General features: G+C 37.2%; 1 protein-coding gene across 1 annotated transcript; it reads left to right on the forward strand.

Annotated features, from left to right (window-relative positions):
• Positions 1–9,719: 9,719 nt before the first annotated feature.
• LOC123874378 (organic cation transporter protein-like) lies at positions 9,720–26,229 on the forward strand. The gene is made up of 6 exons (XM_045919679.1): positions 9,720–10,057; positions 12,360–12,579; positions 18,107–18,362; positions 23,474–24,106; positions 24,790–24,968; positions 25,673–26,229. The coding sequence occupies exons 1-6, from the start codon at positions 9,882–9,884 to the stop codon at positions 25,898–25,900; spliced, it is 1,692 nt and encodes a 563-aa protein (XP_045775635.1). The 5' UTR covers positions 9,720–9,881; the 3' UTR covers positions 25,901–26,229.
• The last annotated feature ends 1,681 nt before the right edge of the window (positions 26,230–27,910 follow it).

Consider the following 27,910-nt stretch of genomic DNA (forward strand, 5'->3'; position numbering starts at 1 on the left):
AAGTTCTAGCTGTATGGGCAGTATCCCTGCCCGTTAGTTATGTACCCGTTATCTACAAAATGTTGTTAAACCACGAAATACGCTTAAAATCATTAGTTTATAACTGCAACCTGCAAGTATTTTTCAAAAATACTTGCAGGTTCATGGTCTTCAGCTTCTTGAATGTGAAAGTTAGCCAAATCTGTCGGCTTGAGACTAATATTTATTAAAGGTGACCAACTTATTATTAAATTTTTCAGATTGTTCTCCTTAGGGCGAACAATCTGAAAAATTCAGTTTCAAACAAGATTAGGTACTTTGTTGTCAAACGCAAGTCTATCTTGCGATAAAAAAGATTCGTAATCGATGTATTTTTTATCGATATATTTTTTGTCATCACTAACCTCAAGCAAACTGTAAAGGCTCTTTGTGTGATTGAAAGCAGCAATTTTAAGATATTCAACACCGTTGTATCATCTCTTTTTGGACGATGGTAATACCAAAAAAAAAAACCTTTCACATTTTTCTCCAAACACGACAGAGTTTACCCCAACAAGAAGGGTTATTATGGTAAAAGTCTACACACTTGCAAATGGATTTTTTGACTCTATTTTTCGTGTTAGCCCTTGAAACACTTACATGAAATAAAATTGGCAATCGGTATTTATGGCTCATCATATTTGTAGAGCAAAAAACCACACTGTGGTGTTGTGGTATAACACACACCACAACGCGATGTTGATTCTTATGCTAACACTAACATCTATATATTTTGAAACTGGACGATGCCCGCGATTTCGTCTGCGTGGATTAAGGTTTTTTAAAAACCCCCTTGGAATATTTTGATTTTCTGGGAAAAAAGCAAAGCTACCTCTGTACCAAATTTAACATAAATATTTAAACGGGTAGGCATATAAGAATTCCGTGGGAACCTTTTCCGGGATAAAAAGTAGCCTATGTCCTTCCCCGGGAGGTAAGCTAACTCTTTACCGAATTTCATCAAAATCGGTTACAAGTGTAAATTAAAAATTTATAACACCCCCGACAAGTAAAGGTTACAGTAACTAGAAAAGAGCTGATAACTTTCAAACGCTGAACCGATTTTCTTGGATTATAATAGCTAAGAACACTCTCGATCAAGCCACCTTTTAAACAAAACAAAAACTAAATTAAAATCGGTTCATTCGTTTAGGAGCTACGATGCCACAGACAGACACACTTTCGCATTTATAATATTAAGTACGGATGGATATGGAAAAAATTAATGGAGTTGAATAGAAATCCAACTCAATCCATTGTCGGCTCACTCGGATCCGACATTTTCCTCGGATCTCATCACGATGTTTTCCTTTACCGTTAAAGCAAGTGATTATCTAACTGTTATACCTAGATAGATTCTAATTAGTCCCTGTACCACACTGTTTGTACAATTGCCCAAATGCTTGCTGTCAATGTCTTGTTTCTTTAGAGTTTAAACTTGTCAAGTGTGTTTGAAACTTCGAAAATAGAGAAAAAATGTTTTTGTCAAAGAAGACAGCGCGAAAGTTGGAAGTTGGCAGTGGAAGTTTCCAACTACAGGATCCAACTCAAACAAATTGCAATAGTTTCCCAACATTGGATACTTACTTGGTTTCTTTTTACAGCGAACTTCGCTCTAAGTGAGTGCAGAGTTCTCATAAAACGGTATAAAGCTGTTGGTACACATAGCTGTTGGTTCGACTCTGCCCAAAGGTGAATGTTTGACAAAAAAACTACTCAGCCTGTACGCGCATAGTAATAATTAGTCGTTTAGTGCAAAAAATTCATACTTCCATACTAATATTAAAAGTGCGAAAGTGTGTCTGTCTGTCTGCTAGCTTTCACGGCCTAAAAGTTAAACCGATTTTGATGAAATTTGGTACAGAGTTAGCTTACATCCCGGAGAAGGACATAGGCTACTTTTTATCCTGGAAAATCAGAGTTGCCATGGCATTCTCAAATTCCTATCCGTTTTAAGGTGTCCACGCATTCGAACTGAACTGCAGCTGAACTGCGCGTCGCGGCAGCGCCCCGCACGATATTCTCTCCAGTCGCGACGCGCGTACGTCACTGCCGTCGTCAGTGCATGGGCACCTTTACCAATTTACATGAAATTTGGCACAGAGATAGCTTGCGTCCCGGAAATTGACATTTAAGCAAGTTTACCTACAATGAAAGCTACAGTGTGACTACCAGCTACCAGCAGGTTTTATAGGTGTAATTCCATTTACTCGTAGTGTATCACAATTTAATTTACAGTCGCATCTTTTTGCTGTTTTCAAATCTCATCCGCCAAAAAAAGATAAGTAGGTACGTAATTTATTTAAAGCAGCTGTAGCTGCTTTATAAAACTAAATTTCATTCATGAAGTAAAAAAGTAAAAACTGAAGACGTTTTTAATATCGTGCAATATTGTACTAAGCCCGATAGTTTAACCGAAGAGCCACGGGTTCGTCGCGAAAGCGGCAACTAGAGCGATGCGCAAAGCGTCAAAAAAAATTGGTTTAAAACATAATAATATAAAAACTTCAGTATAGCAATGTGACGAGTCCTGTGGCCATTCGGCGAGCGCCGACCGATTATGTAAACACTGTTTGCGAATCATGCTAAGAACCTTTCATCATCATCATCATTATCACATTCTGTACGGTGCAACATGCAGCATACGATATGCACCGTCCGCCCTTCCACTGCTAAACATGCAGGAAAAGCCAGCTACCACGTAAGCACAATGCACAATTGCAAAGTTTTTTTTTATAAAGAATATTAGCCATGTTAAATGACTAATATTCCCCTTTCCTCTCCAACTAAGCGTCAGGCTTGTGCTAGGAGTAGGTACGACAATAGTGCAACGGGCGGGGTTTGAACCGTCGACCTTTCGGTTTTCAGTCCACTCCTTTATTACCGGTTGAGCTATTGAAGCTATTAAACGTCTTTGCAAACGTAAAAAGTCTTTGCAAACGTGCGTTGAGCGTGTTTTGGGGGATTTGTATGGTGCACCATACAGATTTGTCTGTTTAAGCGGATTATAGCAAATTAAGCTTTGGGCTTGGTTGCATTCGCCCTGCTACGACATGCGACAAAGCCATGGCCCTGCTGTAAGGTTGTTAGTGCAAGTGATATCAATACGCCATTGTGATAAATTCGCTATCAGGCAAATCTGTTTCTAATGACATCTTATATCGCTTTACGAAACTCCGCTTCTGCGATGTTCCAAGTCTTAAACTAGACATACCAGGGAAATAAACTAGGTAGATACTAGTATCTACCTAGTTTATTTCCCTGGTATGTCTAGGGAAATAAACTAGGTAGATACTAGTATCTACCTAGTTTATTTCCCTGGTATGTCTAGTTTAACATCCCTAGGGATGTTCTAAATAAAAATTTTACTACATAGTTGATATGCCCGCGCGACTTAATCCAGGTGAATTTAGGTTTTTATTAATCCCGTGGGAACCCTTTAACTTTCCGGGATAAAAAACAGCTTATGACTATATCATATCACTCTAAAAATCATATCGATTCGTTGCTTCGTTGCGGCGTGATTGAATGAAAATGAAAAGAAATCTAAAACATTGACTCAGCGGTTGAAATGAACCTTTCGAATTCAGTCACACGTCCTTCTGTAGGTAAAAAGGTACCTTACAGAAGCATAGCATAAAACTAATGGAATATTAATGAAGTTGGTGATACGTTCATAAGAAACGAGTATTTCGCTTAATGCTTAGCCCCCAGCGGTGAATAAATCCCGAACATGCCACAGAGTAGCTACATCTCAGACACATTCATACTTAATTAAATTAAAATATTTCGTTAATTTATCACCTAACCAAAACCTGATAATTTCTTCATCGCATTCATGTTTAAAAATGTAGACTAAAAGAATCGTTTATTTGGGGTATTTACCTATATCCATACTCCGTACTTATATATTAATATTATAAATGCGAAAGTGTGTCTGTCTGTCTGTCTATCTGCTACCTTTTCATGGCCCAACAGTTTAACCGATACTGACGAAATTTGGTACACGGTTAGCTTATATCCCGGGGACGGACATAGGCTACTTTTTATCCCGAAACATCAAAGAGTTCCCACGGGATTCCAAAAAATGAAATTTGGTACCAAGGTAGCTTGCCACCCTGTAATTGACATAGGCAACTTTTTATCCCGGAAAATCTAACAGTTTCCACGGGATCTTTAAAAACCTAAATCCACGCGGACGAAGTCGCGGGCATCCTCTAGTAAATAATAATCATCATCGTGTAAGGTTATTTTTAAAAAGTTGATTTGAGTTGTCAAAAATATTATAAAATTATTAATTTAGCTGATGAAGGTAGTTTGGTAAAATCGATATTTGGCTCATTCGATGTCATACAATCTGTTACTAGGAGGCCAACAAGATTGAACTTGCATAAATACGGGTGTTTTGAAGGTTTTAGTTCAGTCTCCTTCTGAGATTCCGAGCGATATCGCATATTTTCGGTATTTGGGTTGTGAACTGGATAATTAGATGTTGTGATAGCAATCACGCTCTAATTAAATTATTTATTTTGGCATTAGTTTGTTTAGATTAAAACTCTCGGATAACCTTGCACATTAAACTTGTGTTTTTTTGTGTTGGTTTTGGAGAGGACATTCCAATAATTCGATAAAAATATTTAAATAATACCTGCTTTTCTGAGTGACGCCAATAATCGCCATCATCAACCGATAGACGACCACTGCTGGACGTAGGTATTTTGTAGAGACTTCCACATGTGGCGGTCTTACGCCGCCTGACTCCTGCGGTACCCTGCGAGTCCCATTCCAGCACCTTGAGACCACAACGTCTATCAATTCTTCCAACTATTTATCGATCATCATTATAACCTGTCCATCGCTGGCCCACTACAGAGCACGGGTGTCCTCTCAGAATGAGAAGGGTTTGGTCACAGTCCACCACGCTTACCAAGTGCGGATTAGCAGACTTCACACACTTTTGAGTATCTACATTATCAAGCGCTCTCAGGCATGCAGGTTTCTTCACGATGTTTTCCTTCACCGTCAAAGCAAGTGATGATTAATTGCTTAAAACGCACATAACTCTGAAAAGTTAGAAGTGTGCACCCGGAATCAATCCCCGACCCTGGAATAGGAGGTCAACATCTTAACCACTAAACTATCACGAAGCTTATAAGCTTATAATATATCTCAGCTTACAAATTAATAATTTCTGTCTACCCCCTGCTCTATGCAAATGTTGTGAACAGCGAAAGTGCTACGTCGTGTTAAACATTAAACACGTATCTAATTTCACAGTGTGCTCACGGCCTAACTGCCCTCAGAAGAGCTTTAAATTCACGAGATTTGGATTTTTGTCAACTTGTTATGTGAAACTGTCTGTTTTGTACCCCTAGGACTGATGAAGATTTAAATATTTTGGGAAGTTGTTCCACTTCTAAATTCCAGACAAGTGCGAGTTGGACTATTTATTTTGGAGTTATTTTTGTGACGTAACCATAAATTCACGCTTTTCAGATTTTCCGCTTTTTACTTGTGCTACCAAGACAGTGCTACCCGCCAAATCTCATAATTCTAGGTGAACGGGAAGTAAAGTACTTATAGGTTTCGATTCCCTTGACAGACAGACAACGAAGTGATCCTAGAAAGAAGGTTTCGAAAATAAATTAATCACGTGCATATATAATATGAACTTTTCACCACTAGTGCCTTTAAGTATCTTCAGGTATTAAAGTACACTCTAATACAATAAAGAGGAACGGAATCAGCGCTTTTATAAATTTTCCGCAAAAAGAATTTTCTTCACTTCTAATAAACAGAATCTCGTATAAGCTATTTAAGCTCTAGGAAAATAGAAGAACTCTTTTAAACCAAGTCGAAGCTTTCTTAGCTCTAAGTCCTCTAAGAAACAGGTTGGTATCTGCAAAGCCAAGGAATTTAAAAGCCAGCTAGTATTAATAAATATAAGAAAAGATTCTTGGAAAAAGGTGATGTTAAAAATAATAAAAAACCGGCCAAGTGCGAGTCAGACTCGCGCACTGAGGGTTCCGTACTCGAGTATTTTTTTAAATGAAAAAAACTACTTACTAGATCTCGTTCAAACATTTACGGTGGAAGTTTGCATGGTAATGTACATCGATTGTTTTTAGTTTTATCATTCTCTTATTTTAGAAGTTACAGGGGGGAACACACATTTTAACACTTTAGAAGTGTCTCTCGCGCAAACTATTCAGTTTAGTAAAAAAATGATATTAGAAACCTCAATATCGTTTTTGAAGACCTATCCATAGATACCCCACACGTATGGGTTTGATGAAAAAAATTATTGAGTTTCAGTTCTAACTATGGAGAACCCCCAAAATTTATTGCTTTTTTTTTCTATTTTTGCGTGAAAATCTTAATGTGGTTCACCGAATACATCTACTTACCAAGTTTCAACAGTATAGTTCTTATAGTTTCGGAAAAAAAATGGCTGTGACATACGGACGGACAGACAGATATGACGAATCCATAAGGGTTCCGTTTTTTGCCATTTGGCTACGGAACCCTAAAAATATTGTTACAAGCTGAGTAAAATTTCTTTGAATCGGAAGACTGGCCAGGTAGGTTAGTGGTTAAGCTTATTCATTTTTATTTAATACTAACTTTTTCCAGTGACTTCTTCTGCGTGATAAAATATTTTATTGCCTATACCTACATCCATAATGCGAAAGTGTGTCTGTCTGACTGCTACCTTTTCACGGCCCAACAGTTTAACTGATTCTGAGGACTTCGTCTGTGGTGGCGTTTGCTGGCGCGCGTGTTGTGACTTTTTGGAGTGTTTTTTTTGTTAAAACTGACTGATACTCAAATACACACGTCAAACTTATAACACTCCCCTTTTTGGGTCGGGGGTTAAAAATGTGTGAAGTCTACCGATCCGCACTTAGCTGGCGTAGTGGACTATGACCCTTATGCTCGTATTCGGAACTTGTTCAACCAACTAACTAGAAAATAGGATTTGCTCACATTTAAATTTTATCGCAACTCCTCTTTGTATGAGGATTTGTGTATTTGTCCCATTGTCGTGAACCACGTATCCGATATTGCACTTCCGGCTAAGAGCTGAGTGATGCACAGAATATGACTATCGATATGAATATCGATAAATCTTAATTAACAATAAAATATAAAACACGACAGTGCCCTGCTAAAAAAAAAGTAAAATTTTCACAATAAATAATAGGATGATGAAAGGATTCTAATAATATCCATATTTTATGATTATTCAAATCTGTTCAGGCATTTAGAAGCTATGGTGAAATAAAGAAACTCAAATACCCTGAAAACATTACACTCCTTTTTTAGGTAATCGAGTCGTGTAAAAATCGTTTTTTTTTACATTTCAAATCTGGCTTTCTTTACCACAGATTCAAAAGCAGATTCTGTTTCAAACCTGAACGTCTCCACTAAGTATTCTCTCACACTGCTATACTGCTTATGACTCAGAGTCGTGATTTATCACATAAAAGTAGGCATTGTCTTAGGATAATAATGCGGCCAGCTTCCAGATCCTTCCAAATACCTACAATAGGTATCATTTTTGAAAATATTGTAATAGTCACATTGTATTATTTGGCTAACTACCTCTATGATGACAACAAGATATTTTTTTTTCATTCCCTTTCAATTGGGACCACTTTATACATAAATTTCAGATGTTGAAGATCTCAAATCCTTTTCAAGTAACACTAAGCAATTTCGTCGACTTTTAAACCGCCTGTAAATATATTTCTTTTAATAATTCGATATTTCAGAAAGATCGATATGAACCGACGTCACATCACTATGCCCGTGTAACCAAAGAAAGCTCTTTGTGGGATTGAAACTTTTTGACTCCGAGGCGTCGCTATCTCCAAAGTAGCGTATGCGCCACCAAATAGGTAAAGTGAAGGCTCAAATAAAACTGCACTACTTTATTCACATTCGCTCGGACAAAGTTTATTCTTCCAGCGTTTTCGTTGAATGTACGATTATTTTTTAACCCCCGACCCAAAAGGAGGGGTGTTATAAGTTTGACGTGTGTATCTGTGTATCTGTCTGTGGCATCGTAGCTCCTAAACTAATGAACCGATTTTAATTTAGTTTTTTTTTTTTTTTTTGTTTGAAAGGTGGCTTGATCGAGAGTGTTCTTAGCTATAAAAAAATTGTTTCAGCCGTTTGAAAGTTATCAGCTCTTCTGTCGATATTTTGAGTTGTAACTCAGTCAAAGAAAAAGGTTAAATTGAAAAGTGAAACCCGACGACAGACAGTGCGTTTATTTAAGTATTGTACCTAAACCTAGCTACCGCGTATTTTGTTGTTAACACTCACAAAGGTTTGTAGCGCCAAAGAAGTAGGTAAGTTATACAAATAGATCATGTTAATTCTAAAAGTAAATAGTATTTTTTTTTTTTAGTAATTAGTTGGTAGTATTTCGAGCAGCTATATGGTATATGGTATGGTTGGTATACGTGATTCGGTGAAGAAAATCGTCGTAGAGTTATCAAGAAAAGTTGGTTGCAAAAGAAAATTACGTATTTAATATTACATACCTAATCAAAATTGTGGCATTACTTACAACAGGTGGGACTCTGCATTTACTTAAGTAATCTAAGTAACTAACTCAACAATTTTTGTTGAACTTTGCATTAAATTACATATCTATACTTATTCAGCTTCAATTACATATCAGTTATCATTATAGCATTTTTGAAGGCTATATTAATGAGTAATGGATTTTAGATTTACATTCCATGCACCTCTGATTTTTCGGAACTATACGTGCGTTTTAAAGAAAGGTAAGTGCCTATCACTTGCTTTAACAGTGAAGGAAATATCATGAGGAAACCTGCATGCCTGAGAGTTCTACATAATGTTCTCAAAGGGGTGTGAAGTATACCAATACCCACTTGGCCAGCGTGGAAGAGTATGGTCGAATCTAAGTCTATGGGTCAAACCCTTCTCATTTTGAGAGGAGGCCAGTTGGCTGATGTTGATGATGAATGCATGCTTATTTTTTACCCGACTGTGGCAAAGCCAAAAGGAAGGGTTATGATTTTAGCAGTCTATGTATGTATGTATGTGTGTAATGTGTATGTTTGTTTTGTATCCAGATTCTATGTGCTCCACCGTAGCGCCTAAACTACCGCGCGATTTTGATGAATGAGGTGAGGTGTCAATCGATTCGTCGTAACGGTCCAGGGGACATAGGCTACATTTTATACGAAAAAATTAGATCTAACGGATATAACATGAAAAAAAATTGGGGGTCTCCAAAATTTTTTTTTTTTGCTTTTATATCGAGTGGGGTGTCAAATGAAAGAGGAGGAAATTCTCTGATCATAAATACAAATGTAATACAACATTAAAATATACCAAGCGATAGAAAAACAATTACTATAATATGTAAGTGTTTATTAAGACGATCGCAGTCGGGTTTTAGTTTTCAACTTTATCTCAGTAATCTGTACAATATTAACACAAAAACAAAAATAAATAATAAAAATGTGCTCTACCAAAAACAAAAAATCACGGAAGGTCACGAATCACACAAATACTAATAGATTGACCTACTAGCTTAGTTACAAAAGTTATGGTTAAAGAAATTATGCCTCGGTCAATAAGTACTTACCTACGATAAGCGAATGCAATGTAAAAAATAGTTTTACAATAAAAATGTTCAATCAAACGACTCTCGCGCACTGTACCCTTGGCGGGCGAGCCAATCACGTCGCGTTCTTATTTCAAATCCAAGATTCGAATTTCGAACTAAAATTTTAAAAATATAATATTTAAAAAAATAGTGATGTGCTAAAGTTGGAGTCAATTAAAAATATCGATATTAATTTTAACAAAAAATCAAAATGGATCCAGAAAAAAATAAAGAAAATAATGAGGTGACAGTGGACGATATTTTACAAATTCTAGGACCGTTCGGAAAGTTCAATGTTTTGAATTATTTGCTAATCTTGTTTCCGGTGTTACTTGCGGGAATGTACTCATCTGTGTATAACTTCGAGGCTATGGATCTTAGATACAGGTACGATGGTTTTTTGTAAAAAAAGGGTAAATTAATATTAAAGTAACGGACTGAAATCTGTTAGTTAGGCGGTTTAATACTCATCTTACCTTCAAAGCGACTGAGAAACGTATGGTCTAGCTGTTGTGATAACGCATATCAATCGATTGCGATTGTTAAGCAACATTGAGTCAAGCTGGTAACTGGATGGGTGACCGATTCTGGAAGTCCGAATTTGGGCTTTAGAGAGCACTTTAAGCCGTCAGTCCCAGTTATCATCACTAATATCTGATAATAACTTAAAAAATCAAAAAGTCGAAATTTTGTTTGAAATATGTCGTTGTAATTTGTATTATGTAGCTACCTGCTATGTGCCACTTGGAAGAATTTGGAGACCCATCCGAGGGGTCACAACTCTCAGCAATAAGGAATACAGTAGAGAGAGAGAAAGAGAGAGAGTGAGAGTGCCTTCAAAAGAAGAGTAAATTATATATCTCGGCAGACGCGCTCTATCTAATTAATCATCGCTTCTATTAGATGTGATTGCAGTCGAGCGGAAGCCTATAAAGTTAAAAATATCTATAAAGTTAGCTTCATGCTTGATATCGAAGATGAATATTTTACTCACGTTTAATTCATGATTTAATTCCAACGTACATAGCTACGAACCGAGAATTTTAATCTGTTCTTACATCATTAAGCTTTTGAGGCTTCGAATAGGAATGGAATGGACCACCTATTTATATACAAATTTTACTTACATCAATTGTTTTCTTTAAATTTGATAAGGAATAAAGATATTCAAAACAAAATCATATTTTATTTCAAGTACACCACTACCTCGGTTTGAGTGGTTAAACTTAAAACTTAAAGTAAATAAGATTTTTTGAAACCACGGGCGAGCACAGTAGCGTTGCCGATATATCGAAAATAATTATATTTATCGATACAATGTCATTTGCCACCCCTAGTGCGTACTCACCTTAAATTTTTATATCAGGTATATATTAAGCTAAGTACAAAAAAAAACAATTTATTAAAAAAAAACCATTTGTTCAATAGAATTACAATTCAATAGAATTAAATTATAGTTTTGCTTCGGTTGCATTTCGCTTATCAATAAAAGAAAATCACGTACATTTTCTATGTATTACAGTATTATTAGTTAGAATAAACTGGTCAGTGAAGAAATCATTTTTTTATAGAAATTACTTTTCCTATGATAAAAACGTGAGAATGTGTTTAAAGTGAAATCTTTATTTATTACGATAAAGTGTGTAATAGGTGATAACTGATAATAATTAAATAGTTAGGTACTTTCTATTGATTTTGAATGACCGATTTTCGTTCAATCTATACTTCATCTTTTATTATTTACCCAAAGATATGATTAAATGTTCAGATAAGCAAGGCTCATACATTCGTATTTTAAGAAGTGAACACTAATTCGTACACATAATATATTATGAACACATAATATACACATTCATTATTATGTATGTGACGAGAATCGAGAGTACGAGACACGCATGCTCGTAGCGACATAGACTACGTAGACAGATATATACCGGGGTACGAAGCTGGCACAATATATAAAACTAAGTATCTCGTATGCTCGCACTGTAGAAATACTCTCGCATCCCCAACTTAAATATCCACAACTGGGGATTTTTAATCAACAAGTGTAAATTAAAAATTTATAACACCCCCGACAAGTGAAGGTTACAGTAACTAGAAAAAAGCTGATAACTTTCAAACGGCTGAACCGATTTTCTTCTAAGAACACTCTCGATCAAGCCACCTTTCAAACAAAAAAACTAAATTAAAATCGGTTCATTCGTTTAGACGCTACGATGCCACAGACAGATACACAGATACACACGTCAAACTTATAACACCCCTTTTTTTGGGTCGGGGATTAAAAAGATCGTGAGGAAACCTGTATACCTACAGTTCTCTATAATACTTTTTCAAAGCTGAGTGAAGTCTGCCAATCTGCAGTTGGATTGCGTGGTGAACTACTTTCAAAAAAAAGAATATTAGCGATGCTAATCATGAGTAATACTCCCCTTTTCCCCTCCAATTAAGCGTAAAGTCGTGCCAGGAGTGGGTACGACAATAGTGCAACGGGTGGGGGTTGAACCGCCGACCTTTTCGGAATTCAGGCCGCTCCTCAACCGCTGAGCTATCGAGGCTTATTATCGAAACCCTTCCCATGCTGACAGGAGACCCGTACTAACAGTAAACCGGTGATGGCCCGATGATGATGATGATCACTTTCCTAGACGTTTATCGCTCATTTCACTTTGCTTTTCATTCACAGATGCGCAATACCAGAATGCGAAAACCAAGACGCGAACTTCACGGCACCGTTACAGGAAGATGGCACGCCTGCCAAGTGTCTCCGGTACGCACCCTTTGTGAACTTCACCAATACCGACTATGGGTACAACGAGACTTGTGCGCCACACTTCTTCGACACCTCCACGGAGATCAAGTGCGACTCCTATATCTACTTTGAAGAGCATTCTATTGTCAAAGAGGTACGTTCTCCGCTTCTTACCATACTCCATGCTCAGGCCGAAGCAAGCGCTGGTATACTGATGAACATTCTTTCCACCTCCACATTGTATTAGAGGTGCACATGGAGTTGTGTATGCCTGTTGAAATGCATGCATGCATGCTTCTTGAAGTGTATATTTCTTACTAGCTGATGCCCGCGAACGAAGTCGAAGAAGCTAGTAAGAAATATACACTTCAAGAAGTCCCCTACTGTTATAGCCCATAGGCTATTGAACAGTAGGTAGATTTCAGAAGCATAATTTAAATACTTAGGTATACAATAACATAAAACGCTATACCTAATTAAGTTTGTGATTAATCTCGACATTGATTTATTTCTCAAGTTCAGAGGTTGACAAATCGATTTGTAATTCTATGGATTTTACTAGCCGTGTGCTCAATGGGATTTCCCATGGGCAGTACTCAAACTCAAAATTCAAAATCATTTATTCAAAGCAGGTAATTACACCTTTTGATGGTTAGAATTGTTAGATTTTTAAGTTGGTACCTATAGTGATGATAATAATTAATAAGTGCTGTATTATATTCGGCCATCCAAGTTTTCTCAATAAATGTTAGTTTTTTGGTAACCTAGGTACTCTTCCCATGTCCTCTGCGGCCAGGAAAACACTAGACTATACGACAAAACTCAGCCTAAGCCGCCAAGTCCAGATTTAGAAACATGAAATTTTGCACAGGACTTTCTATAACGTAGTAGATGAGACCTGAGAAAGGTTTTTCAAAATGATTCCGTGAGGTTATATAGGATGAAAGTTTGTATCGAAGTCGTCTGTTATGAACTTGGGAAATTAAGTTAGAAATATGGAAATGGGTGTTTAGGCCAAATAAATAAAAGAAAAGTAGTAAATAAGTAAATAGTAAGTGTAAATATAAATAAATAACTTGTGTCAAGTATCATCGTGTGTCTTCTTCGAAACGAAGTTTGTTGATCACCATACGAAAAGCTTCTCTATCTAAAGCCGCCGCTTTTTAACCCCCGACCCAAAAAGAGGGATGTTATAAGTTTGACGTGTGTGTATCTGTCTGTGGCATCGTAGCTCCTAAACTAATGAACCGATTTTAATTTAGTTTTTTTTTGTTTGAAAGGTGGCTTGATCGAGTGTGTTCTTAGCTATAATCCAAGAAAATCGGTTCAGCCGTTTGAAAGTTATCAGCTCTTTTCTAGTTACTGTAACCTTCACTGGTCGAGGGTGTTATAATTTTTTAATTTACACTTGTAATTTGTAACTTTATTGTTCTTGGTAGCCAATTAAGCCCTGTCCATCCCCTTTAACGTTCAACCATTTGCGTCTTTGGCGACCAGGAGACCATTGGCCTTATATTCTTCCAACAGCCAGGTAACGTCCCAGTGTGCCTGGATGCTGCTGGTCCCTTTCGGATGCGTCCGAGGAGAAGAGCAGTGTTCGGGCCGGTGCGCCCCGGTAACATGGCTAATAATTTCTCTTCGGAGATATTGTTGGCTATGGCTAATGACCTGGCAGGGAGGGAGGTTTCTCCGCGTGTCCCTCTGACTAGCAGAGGGCACAGTGGACGAAGCGTAGGATGGGACACGGGCGACGTGTACGTCCCAGGGTCGGGGGACGCACTTCGTTGGTGCGTCCCGGAGGTGCGGTGGTGGGGACCGAGCAGGTCCCCGGTGGAGGGTCTGCCTCGGCAGACGTCGCTGGCTGGGTCGCGGTTGTTTGCTTCGGCGTTCCCGTGACCCAGTCGCCAGGCGACGCGCAGTAGCGCCGCTGGGGTTTAGTGGGTATTCCGGTCGCCTCTCGGCCGGCGAGTCCCACTTACCCTCCCTCAGCTGGCTGGCTGGCTGGCTAGCTTCCGGGGGGGGGGGGGGGGGGGAATGCGTAAATGCATTCCCCAGCGTCAAAAAAAAAACTAATCTTGGGAATGAGAATTACTTACTTTGATCATTATACCATTCATATATACTTTGAACATATGACTTCGCCGGAACTTTAAATTATTATTACATTATTTAAATTTTAACATGTTTTTATGTATTTATTTATCCTAATATTATATATAAATGTATACTTGCACCACCTACCTCTAATATCTATAGCTATATCCTTTGGACCATTTTGGTTGCCTGGAAGAGATCGCTAGGTAGCGATAAGGCCGCCAAATTGTACCTATATTTTGTTGAGCTTTTTATGTGTTTTTCTGTACTAATTTTGTGGTGTACAATAAAAGTATATTCATTCATTCATTCATTCATTATATTTGCATAGAACAATGCATTTCGCAGAACAGAAAACCTATTACAATTTTTATTAATGTTTAATGCGTTGATCGTTGTCACATCAAAATGCAGAATTAATGCTCGAAATTACTGTATTCACGTCATTATTGTGGTTAAACTAGCGTTACGATATTATTATGCTCTTGAACTAATTTGTTTCGTTTTGCATCATAAAAACTGGCCAAGTACATTTCGTATAGTAATTATATTATTACTTCTAACTTTTTCCCCTGGTTTGCCAGTAGCCTATCCATTCAACCGATATTGACTTTGATACTTGCATCCCGGGTAAGGGCATACCTAACCTAAGTACCAAGGCTACTTTTTTCCTGAAAAATTCCCGTAGGATTTTTATAGCCCCAGTCAGCTAATCGATTTTGCCATTTGATAATAGAGAATAGGATGCTTGAATATAGGATGCTTTTTATCCCGGAAATCAAAGATTTTCCACAAGAATTTTAGCTAGAATACTAGCTTACCATCTTTTTTTTCTCTCTCGTCTGGCTTTACAAAGATTAGCCAATGTCAAGTTTGTAGTTATTTGTAACAAGAAGTTAGTTTAACTATACAAGTATGGACCCCGTCTGTGCCGGCGCTCGCCGACATACGCACGGCACCCCCTTAGAGCGCTTTTTTTTGTTAAAACTGACGTTTTAACAAAAAAAAACACTCCAAAAAGGTAGAGCACGCCCGCCAGCTAACACCGACACAGACGAAGTCCAGCTTACCATCTATTATTACAAATCTGCTTGCCATAGTAACACAATAATTATGATCATATTGTTATGTACCTATATGCACTACGGTATTATATCAATAACGATATTTACTTATTCATAAGCATATTGGTCTAAGATCCCGCTATGCAACGACCTTCACCGAGCTGGGTTAACGGATGAAACATAGTTTATATTCAATTTAACATGTCAATAAATATATTGCATATGGGGTCAATAAATATATTCATACCAATAGAAGGTATGAAGCCCATAGAATATGTAAATGTTAGGTTGCTTCCATTTTTAGGGTTCCGTAGTTTCCCGTTGATTTACTCGTTTATAGGTACAACCTGCCTATCCGAGAGTTGTAACGGGAAAATGATAACCTAACGTTTGCGTTTTCTATGGGCTTCATACCTTCGATTGGTATGAAATTTGTCTATTAACCAAACCGGTGAAATGCTTTAAAAAATTTTTTTAATTAGGTAGTCATATCCTGAACTGAAAATTTTTCGGCAACCCATATGCAATATATTTATTGACATGTTAAATTGAATATAAAATATGTTTCATCCATAAACCAGCTCGGTGAAGGTCGTTGTATAGCGGGGTCCTATACTACATGCAATACAATGTAACTATTGCATTCCACATCAAGCACCATAACATACGTCTACAACGAATTACCATATTTCGAACGGACGTACTAAATTGATTACTTAGCAACAACATGGCTTGAGTACATAATCTCATACAAATATCAAAGATCAACAGTGTCTGTGATTTGGAAATAACTACCTTTTGCCATTGAATTATTATGTACGAACGTACCTTTAGCATGGAAGGATAGATGGAGTGATCTTAGCAACTTTCTATCCCGGGAAAACAAAAGTTTGCTGTGGATTTTGTATGACAGCAAAATCAGAAGCACGGCCATAAGTTAGACCTAAGTGCTACCTATGCAAGGTGTAAGAGAAAGCTAGCAAAACCAAAGACAGGTGATAGCACTGATAATAATTACTGATAAGTTAATATCATACCACAAAAAAAAAACGCAACAAATATAATTAAAAACCCCTGTATTTTCCAAAAGTTCGCAATGTATTGCAAATCAAACATCTAACTGACACTAGAGGTCAACAAACGTTGTGTAGATTAGTGCACGGGGACGCATCGTAGGCAGGGCATTAACTTTGTGTTTTGCACGCCATACATTGCGGGTTTGAAAAATACTATATCACTAAAATTACATTACATTATTGGTATTGGATTGTGTTTAGGCAGTATAATAATAGTGCTAACTTTGATGTTCAGACATGAAAGATTCTTAGAACACTATTTTTTGTTTGGAATGGCCTTAAAAAGCTCATTTATAGGTAACTAGAGGCCCGCGACTTCGTCCGCGTGGATTTAGGTTTTAAAGATCCCGTGGGAACTGTTTGATTTTCCGGGATAAAAAGTGGCCTATGTTCGTCCCCGGGATAGAAGCTAACCTTGTACCTTTCGTCAGAATCGGTTAAACTGTTGGGCCGTGAAAAGGTAGCAGACAGACAGACAGACACACTTTCGCATTTATAATATTAGTATGGATTTAGTTCAATGGTTGGATTGTGGATAATATTATCGAATCTGCGGCATCGTACGTTATTAAAAAGTGATTAGTTATGACTATGAATTGTGGTCGAAGCGACTCAGTACCTATGTGTTTCATATTGCACGTGTTTGTGTGAAATGAAATACATTCTAGGAATGCGTTTAGCGATTATTTAACATTCTGCTTTTTTACTAAATACTATTACATTTACCCGTTTAACTATTCGTAATATAAGCTGTTCTATTTGGCGTTATTATCACCGTTAACCACAGAAATAGGTAGGTAACTAAGACTTATAAAAATATGTGCCTATGTACATAACATTACTTTTAATATACCAATTATAAATACATGACGATTACAATCACAATAAACGAACAACACATTGCATTTATCTAAATAAAAATCTTGTTTCTATAATAAAGATTATAAGGACAACCTGTCATACTTAATAATAAATAATGAACTTAGCCTCAAGTTGCCCAAGTTTTTCCGTAAAGAAAACTCGCTCATGAAAATTTGCGTTTACACACTCAGAGACACATAAAAACACACACACATACACTCAACACATTGCATGCTAATTTTGCATTGTATTTTTGTCGAAAATATCGACAGTTTGTGACGGAGGATTGAAGAAGACCCGAAATTCAGGTTTTTTCAAACGTAGGTACCTACTTCAGGGTTCCATACAACTGTGGAACGACTTATTTTAACAGCAGCTTTCCATTTCATTTCAATATGTGGATCGACACAGTAAAATTTTCAATACCTGCACAGGTTCATCCACCCAACAAATAGGTATCAATCTCTAGAAATCCACTGCATTATTATCCCGAGAAATTCGCTGGGATATTTTCCTGTATTACTCTCAATAATGAAAAATACAACCCAAAGTACTTATCTACGAGGATAAACCATTTTTTTTCCAGTTCAATCTCGGCTGTCAAGACTGGAAGAGATCCCTCGTCGGAACTGTCCACAATGCTGGTTTCTTCGTCTCCATACCCTTGACCGGCCTCATCTCTGACAGATACGGTCGGCGCTTGGCTGTGGTCTTCGCGAGTGTAGCAAACGGAGTCTTCGGAGTGATTCGAGCATTTTCGTTGAACTATGAAATGTTCATCGTGCTGGAATTTCTGGAGCCGGCACTGGGTGGAGGAGTTTACACTGCCTGCTTCGTTTTAGGTAAGTTATATTTTTAGGGTTCCGTACCTCAAAAGGAAAAACGGAACCCTTATAGGATCACTTTGTTGTCTGTCGTCTGTCTATCTGTCTGTCTGTCTATCCGTCCGTCGTGTCTGTCAAGAAACCTATAGGGTGCTTCCCGTTTATCTAGAATCATGTTTGGCAGGTAGGTAGGTCTTATGGCACAAGTACAGGAATAAATCTGAAAACCGCGAATTTGTGGTTACAGCATTAAAAAAAAATGTGTTTCAAATTTCAAAGTAAGATAGCTATGCCAAGTGGGGTATCATACGAAAGGGCTTTTCCTGTACATTCTAGAACAGATTTTTATTTATTTTTATGTATAACAGTTTTTGAGTTATCGTGCAAAATGTTGGAAAAAATACCCGAGTACGGAACCCTCAGTACGCGAGGTTGACTCGCACTTGGCCGGTTTTTAAGAGTTAAAGTACGAGAAGCTATTTATAGCTTTGGATTTTATATGTTCGTTTGTCATTAACATTATCTTACCTTCAAAGATCAGCTTCAATAACAAAGTTGCAACTTCACACTTGGTCACACTTTTTATCATGTACCTACCAAATAACTCAAGCGCGTCAGCGAAATAGATACCTACTATAAATAATCATTTATCTAAAAATACCTTTTCTATATTTTCAGTCATCAAATAACTTTTACTTGAGGAATTTTGACGTTTTGACAGATTTCCTATAGAAAAAATTGCTTGTCTGTAAAGTCGGTTTACTGACGATAGTTGAACGTGACAACAAAGGCCGATTGTGCTTCTTTGTCGCTCGTTCCGCGCTCTCGCTTGCACTTCAAGCCTTACATGGAACGCCTCAGAGCGAGGTAACGCCGCATGAGTCATGTTTTTTCGTGCGTGCAGCCGGCTCTATCGAATTATAAGACGTTGTCACGTCAAAAATGTGAGAACCTAAAATTTATTCCTCAGATAAAAGTTATATGAAGATTGAAAAATCAGCCCTGAGATATAAATAATATCCTAAGCATTCTAACATAAAACGTTAAGGCCAGTCGGCCCGGAACTTAATTCTGAACTAACGTTCTATTAACTACTAGTAAATAGTTATTTGCTTCCTTATGATGATCGCATATACAGACGATCCTTTCCCGACACAAGTACGAAGAAGTAAAGCATTTTTAGGGTTCCGTACCTCTAAAGGAAAAACGGAACCCTTATAGGATCACTTTGTTGTCTGTCTGTCCGTTCGTCCGTCGTGTCTGTCAAGAAAACCTATAGGGTACTTCCTATTGACCTAGAATGAAATTTGGCAGGTAGGTAGGTCTTATAGCACAAGTAAAGGAATAAATCCTTTAAAAAATCACTAAAAATTCGAGGATTAAAAAAAACCATGCCACGCCTTCAATACGTGTGGATTTAGCAGTGCGTTCGTAGGTACATAATATGCGATCAACATTAGGATCCGTTTAGTTATGAATCAATGCTGACAATCGTCGACAATGAAGCGTCAATAGCTCAACCGGCAAAGGAGTGTACTGAAAACCGAAAGGTCGACGGTTCAAACCCCGCCCGTTGCACTATCGTCGTACCTACTCCTAGCACAAGCCTGACGCTTAGTTGGAGAGGAAAGGGGAATATTAGTCATTTAACATGGCTAATATTCTTTATTTAATAAAAAAAAAAAAAAAAAAATCAGTAGTTCATTAGGAACCCGGAGGAAGGCTTTGTAGGACAAAAAACTTGTCAACTGTGTGTTGTTGTTTACGTCAGCAAACTTACATAAATAGTAATATGACATTGGACAAATACCTTCCGTCTGATCATGATTATTTATTTAATGCACTTTGTTGTTCAATACCTAACCTATACATTCTGTACGGCCCTTCGAGCTTAGATAAAGAAATAATTATGCAGGTACTGCATTTTATGTTATACCTACCTACATGAATGAATAGAATGGCAAAAAAAGAAAAGACGCTTTTAGGATTCTCTATCCAATAGGGTGCCAATGGGACCCTTTTACTATAATAAGGCCCCCTCTGTCCGTCTGTTCGTCACCGAGCTGTATCTCATGAACCGTAATAGGGTTGTCACAGAATATGTTTTTCTATTGCTGTTTCAACGACAAATAACATTTTCAAAATAGCAGCATGAAAATTAAGAAAAATTAAAGTGTTATTTCTTGTTCAATTGGACACAACCCTTCGTGTGTGAGTCCGACTCGCACTTGACCGATTTTTTAAATCTCAATCATCTAGAAATAGGTTCAATCTCGTCAATCATAACTTTTCCTTCAATGTAGCTAAATTTGTAAATCGAAAAAAAAGGAGTAATAAAAAGCAATTGACAAATCTATCACTTTTAGATTAAACATTTCCACTTGAACGATTGTAGTATTTTAACAAAAAGCGGTTTAAAAAGTTAAAGTAGGTATACTTAGTCATTCTATTGTAGTTCATTGAGTAAAATTGCTTTCTAAACTATTTCTATAAATATACAAACAAATACATTGAAAATTAGCTTAGTCCTTCATTCGCCTTGTTGTTATTTTAACACTAGATAGGTATGACTGCAATTACTACATACTTATGCATGGTCTTTTAAAAGTCCCTTGGGAACTCTTTCATTTTCCGAAAAAGGCGAATTTCAAAAGGGGCAGACTGACAGATACACTTTCTTTATAATATGAGTATGGATTTATCTATTCCCATATTAATATTAATAGAGTCCCGTAATAATTCCCATAATAATGAAAAAACGCCTTAACTTCACGTGTTTAATCCAATAATCTATAATTAATTATTATTTATGATCAACCTACTTTGCATACTTAGATTCAGCGCAGTTCGTGCTATTAGGTAATTATTTCATTAATTCTCTTCCAAAGTTAATCTAAGAAAATTAACATTTTACAAGCATTTTACAATGTCCATCTGTCAAATATTCATGATAAAATTTACATGACGCATTTAACGAAGGGTCGATTTTTCAAATGTCAATAATCTTCAAGTTTTAAGCTTGTTTTAAGACATTTTGTCAATTTTTGAATGTGGTTAAAAACTCTCACAAACGGACTTAGCTCCTAAGGTTAACAGAGCTCTCTCCGTCACTCGTTTCATACAGTCGTAGTTCCAATTTCATTTGAATATTAAGCAACCAAAGTCCATGAAATTTTGCAGACATATTCTAGAAACTAATATCTATGTCTGTGGTGTTTTAGAATTTTCTAAAAATATATAGTTTTAAAATTACAAGGGCTTGTATGAAAATTTTTAAGACCGCGTAACTTTGAAACCGAATATTTTAACAGAAATCTGGAAAACCACAGACACAGATATTAGTTTCTAGAATATGTCTGCAAAATTTCATGGACTTTGGTCGCTTAATATTCAAATGAAATTGGAAGTACGATTGTATGAAACGAGTGACGGAGAGAGCCCTCTTAATTCCTAGTTCACTCTATTTAGAGTAGCGCCGAGGCGAATCTAGATTTATAAGGTCGTACTTAAACTTAAAGCACGTCGAATATTAATTATGACAACTTACATTGAATTGTTTTGATTAAAATTTAAATATAATCGACTAATAAGTAGGTAGGTACCTAATTAAATTACTTACTGGAATATTCTAATTTGTAATCAATTGATTAATGTCTTTATTGTTACGTTATGTTTCAATAAAAGCGGGTCGAGGTATAAATAGCTATCCTGAGTTTTTAATGTAGCAGTTTCTTATTTAAATCCTTATCTAATTAGCTGATTTGATGGCGCCTGACCTGTGACATTGAACGAATGTAACATGTGTTAATCCAGAATTCGCCAATTTTTTTTTTTGAGGATTTACCTATACCAATATTAATTTTATGTTGGAGCTAAGCTTAGGACTCTGTAACCAGTTCACCATCATTGCCGTCCAATGATTGTAAAGGAAAGTATTTTTTAGGGTTCCGAACCTCAAAAAGGAAAAACGGAATACTTATAGGATCACTTTGTTGTCTGCCTGTCTGTTTGCCGGTCCGTCTGTCGTATCTGTCAAGAAAACCTATAGGGTAGGTACTTCCCATTGACCTAGAATCATGAAAGGGAGCTATCATAAATCAGTTCAAATCAGCAAGGCCCATGACTACAGGCCCATGTTCAAAAATGGATGGGTCATAATATGAACCACCAGATGACGTATATAGTACGATATAAGACAATATAATAGACGATACGATATAATATCAGCTCTATGAAGTTAGAAAAACCATTAGAAAAACCACATCGCCACAGTATTTTCATGCCCATAACCCTACCTAATTTTTGACAGTCTGCTTCGGCTAATTAATTATTTGTGACTAATTATACTTTTTGCTGAAGCTGAATTTCCGGTGATCATTGTTTAAGTTTGTAACCCATGTCCTACGCAGCGGACATTCATGACTCAGCATAAAAATCTGGTCAAGTGCCGTCGGACTAGCACACGAAGAGTTCCATTGTACAAGAAATACTTAACACTTTTTTCATGGTAGCCATTTTGAAATTGTCATGGAGTATTTCTATAGTATAGCGGCAATAGAAATGCACATTCTGTAAAAAATTCAACTCTCTAACTATTACGCTTCATGAGATACAGCACATGACAGACAGGCGGACGGACAGCGGAGGCTTGGTCATAGTCCCGCTGGCACTCTTTGGGTACGGACCCCTAAAAAGGCTTAATAAATTAAAAAGCTGATATTCTGAACATAAGATTTAATACGATGAACGAATTCTGAAAGTTTGGAGTCCCATATGCAAAGAAGCAAAGAGTAGAGATTACTTTTTCATAGGAGACAGACAGAAGGTTACGAAGCTTAATCAATCCACCACGGTGATGGCTACTTCAATGTGAGTTCTGGGATATGTGTGAGGTCCATCTTTTCTCCGTCTTCATCATTCTGCGCAAGCCGGCGGGTCTCATGATATTAAGTGGTTACCGCCACTCATGCACACTTGCAGCACCAGAGGAACCGCTGATGGGTTGCCGGCTTTTCAGGAATTGGTCCGCCTCTTGAATAACCCCATGTTGTAATCTAGTAGGAACCTCTGCCGATGGGAATTGATTCCACAGTTTACAATTAATATATAATTATTAATCTCATTTACAGCTTTGGAGCTGGTTGGACCAAAAGGCAGAGTCTTCGTCAGTCTACTATTCAACACCATGTTCATTCTTGGAGGAGTCACTGTCACCCTCCTGTCCTGGTGGCTGCAGAGCTGGCGATACCTCCTCCTAGTCATCTACATCCCAGCCATACTAGTATTCTTCTACTTATGGTCACTCACCGAAAGCTTCCGTTGGTTCTTCAGCAAAGGACGTTATGAAGAGGGGTTAAATGTGTTGTCAAAATGTGAGAAATTCAATAAGGTGAAAGTCCCCAAAGAACATTACGATCAAGTTGAGAAACATGCCATGAAACAACGTGATGCGAGGAAATTTGAGGTTATAGAAACCAGCCGGTCAACTTTCAAACAGTTGCTTATGTCTACTATGATATGGAAGAGACTCTTCACTTGCTCATTCCTCTGGGCCACATCTACTTTGGTCTACTACGGTCTATCCATCAATGCTATTGAGCTATCCGGAAACAGTTATCTGAACTACATTGTAGTGATCGTTATTGAAGCACCAGCGAACGTTTGCAAGTTGATCTGCTTGGATAGATTTGGAAGGAAAAGAGTCATAGCTATTGCGTATATTTTGACTGGCATTATACTTATTAACTACGGATTCGTACCAGGTAACTTTATGTTTAAACTTCATTTAATTCATTATCATCATCAACTCATTGCCTTCACAACTAATGACGAGTCTCCTGTCAGGATTAAAAGAGTTTGTCCATAACCTACCACGTTAACCAAGTGCGGGTTGCAGACTTCACCTTTGAAAATGTTATGGAGAACTCTCAGGAATGCAAGTTTCTTCACGATGTTTTCCTTCACCGTTAAAGCAAGTGATTCTTAATTTCTTAAAACGCAATAGCTCTGAAAAATTAGATGTGTGTGCGCGGGATCAGACTCTAAACCCCACGTCTAAGACTCTATCTTAATAACCAGATATCGCTATCTTAATATCCAAAAAACCAGACCTAGACCAAAAAAGTCAAGTTGGTTTAAAATGTCATACCCCATCTGTTAGCTGGCTTTCATCTGAAGACATTATTGCTTAAACACAGTTAGGGTAGCAACCAAGGCCTGACTTTAATCTTTCATGCATTTTTTTTAACTATACCTATAAACTTAGCGCTCGACTGCAATCACACCAAATAGTAGGTGATGATGCATCCTAAGATTCATCCTAAGGATCATGCCTGCCTAGAAAATGCCTATTCACTCTTGTTTTGTTTTAATAAAAATCCTATGCCTCAGGAGGTTTTCAGAGTTTCAAAAACAATTTAAACATCATGTTAATTATTTTTTTCAGAAGGCAACTGGTCTACAGCTTTTTATCTCGGCGGGAAATTCTTTATCACTCTGGCGTACAACTCACTGTATATTTTCGCGGCGGAGGTTTTCCCGACCAATTATAGAACTTCTTTGTTGGCGATTTGTTCCACTATTGGAAGAATAGGCTCGGCTGTTGCCCCCCAAACTCCATTATTGGTAAGATTTTTGACGCAAAAGCAAATACCATCGTTACTCGCTTACAATGTAAGTAATGACTAAATTGCTAGGACGAAGATAAATTATTACTATATTAATAAAATCAAAAGGAAAAACGGAACCCTTATAGGATCACTTTGTTGTCTGTCTGTCTGTCTGTCTGTCCGTCCGTCCGTCCGTTGTGTCTGTCAAAAAACCTATAGGGTACTTCCCGTTGACCTAGAATCATGAAATTTGGCAGGTAGGTAGATATTATAGCACAAGTAAAGGAATAAATCTGAAAACCGTGAATTTATGGTTACATCATTAAAAAAAAATTAAAATGTGTTTCAATTTTCAAAGTAAGATAATCATACCATGTGGGGTATCATATGAAAGGGCTTTACCTGTTCATTCTAAAACAGATTTTTATTTATTTTTATGTAGAATAGTTTTTTGATTTATCGTGCAAAATGTTGGAAAAAATACCCGAGCACGGAACCCGCAGTGCGCGAGTCTGACTCGCACTTGGCCGGTTTTCTAATTTGTGCAGGTTCTTTATTTTCATTCTTTATTTACTCTATGAGCATTCTGAGATCATAAATCTTGTAAAAGGACTTTCAGTGAACATGTTAGGATTGTAAAATTTAAAAAGTCTGCTCCAAATGGCCAGTAATGAAGTGGCTGACTGATACAATATTTTAACCAAGTTATATTTTTTTCAGTCCCGATACTACGAGTTTCTACCAACTTTACTATTCGGCATAATGTCTGCACTTTCTGGATTCCTAGTAATGACCTTGCCAGAAACAAACAACCAGAAGCTACCAGACTCCCTGAAGGAAGCTCAAGATCAAGACAGAAGGGGACAGACGACAAATGAGAATGAAAGAGAAAGGAATACAGAGGAACCTCAACTAAGCACGGGAATTGATACCAAGACAAGGTTATGAGATTAGGGATTTCACTGATAGTTGAGAATTTAAGACTGAGCCTCGGATTTTAGTTTTGGAATATATAAGCCCTAATCTACGGTTTTATACTTTTTCACTAGTACAGTTCGCTGGTGGATCGTCATAATACCGCAGTTTAGAGATCAACAAGCCTGGCCGTGACTCTTCAGCATTGTTTCAAATTTCGCGTCCCGTGCCATTGCCCGTGCCACATAACTTTGTACCTTGTTCAATGAATCGAGCTAACATAGAGCTCTCCCTGCTGCACAGCTGTATAGAAATGAAAAGGACGCATAATGATAGAGAACAACTGTTTGGCTCGCCCAATGGGGGGGGGGGGGGGGGGGGGGGTTGTATTGAATATCATTAGTATTTATATCATTTATTCAAATTCTGATTTATACCAATTGATTCTAGCTAAGAACACTCTCGATCAAGCCACCTTTCAAACAAAAAAAACTAAATTGAAATCGGTCCATTCGTTTAGAACCTACGTTGCCACAGACAGATACACGTCGAACTTATAACACCCCTCTTTTTGGGTCGGGGCTTAAAAATAACTAATTAAGATGATAGCTAATACACAAAAGTTACCTACAAAACACAATTTCACGACATTTTTAAAAAAGACATTTTGTTCACCCATTTGTGATATTTTGAGGCAACGAAGGGATAATATTAGATATAGAAGTTAACAAATTATTTTAATCTGTGATTTGTAATCCCTTTAGAGGTTAAAAAGTACTTAGCTATACTTAATTAACATAATTTGTAATAATATTTTGTAATTGTATATTAAATATGTAGGTATTTGAAAACTAAAATGACTGCGTTTTAATTATTTTAATAGGTATGATAACCTTACACGTCTTAATATTTTTAATAGCCCTTGAGAAACAAAATGTGTGGGATAAGTAGAGTAGTATTAGTTTGTAGGTAATTTTAAGTACGCATAATATCTGCTGGCTGGTGCTCACGGTCATATAGGTATCAGCTGCTAAAGGTAGGTATCTAGTATCTACCTATGTAAAAACATTACCTACTCAATACTGCCAGACACTTCTCGCCGGTGGTAATTTCCGCCAGAAAAATAGCATTTTATCTTAGACTAGAGGATGCCCGCGACTTCGTCCGCGTGGATTTAGGTTTTAAAAATACCGTGGGAACTGTTTGATTTTCCGAGATAAAAAGTTGCCTATGTCAATTACAGGGACGCTGCAAGCTACCTCGGTACCAAACTTCATACAAATCATTTAAGTGGATGGGTTTTTAGGAATCCCGTGGGAACTCTTCGATTTTCCGGGATAAAAAATGGCCTATGTCCGTCCTCGGGATATTAAGCTTACCCTGTACCAAACGTTAGAATCGGTTGAACTGTTCGGCCGTGAAAAGGTAACAGGCGGACAGATAGACACACTTTCGCATTTATAATTTAAAAGACAACAATAACTTCTGTCTTTTCTCTCGATGCCAATCCTATTCCTTCTTTCATAATATGTAAGTATATAAGATGATTACTGGCTAGATTTTAATCAAGATTAATTTTGATTTAGAATGCACTATATTGCAGCTATATAGAGAGGCATATTCGCCCATTGAATAATCTCTTAAAATAAAGATTTAAAAAAAAAAGTATGGATACGTCGTAATTTTTGTATTATGATAACTAAGAAATATACATAAAAAGCTCACAGCCATTTTATTCAGAGACTATTAAAGCTACTTAGAATAAGAACACTTTTAGAACCTACCTACCTACTTTCGGTTCGCGATGAAACGGTTTTTAACCGACTTCAAAAAAAGGAGGAGGTTCTCAATTTTTTTATAAGCACGATGCTGGACTTCCGGCATACACTTGACAATTTCGAAAAGGGTTATCAAGTCAACCGGGGACCCGAGAGCCAGCAGCTACCTTGGGCAAAGAATTAGTTTGGCCATCCAAAGGGGTAATGCTGCCAGCATCTTGGGTACAATCCCTCGCTGCGGTGGTCTCGATGAGGTTTTAGATTT

Source organism: Maniola jurtina, chromosome 18, assembly GCF_905333055.1.
Source record: "Maniola jurtina chromosome 18, ilManJurt1.1, whole genome shotgun sequence".
Classification (NCBI taxonomy): Eukaryota; Metazoa; Arthropoda; class Insecta; order Lepidoptera; family Nymphalidae; genus Maniola; species Maniola jurtina.

Coding starts and splice junctions, on each gene's coding strand:
- LOC123874378 (XM_045919679.1), top strand. CDS start 9,882: ATGGATCCAGAAAAAAATAAAGAAAATAATGAGGTGACAGTGGACGAT. Junction 12,580..18,106: donor AGCATTCTATTGTCAAAGAG/GTACGTTCTCCG, acceptor TTTTTTTTCCAG/TTCAATCTCGGCTGTCAAGA. Junction 18,363..23,473: donor CACTGCCTGCTTCGTTTTAG/GTAAGTTATATT, acceptor TCTCATTTACAG/CTTTGGAGCTGGTTGGACCA.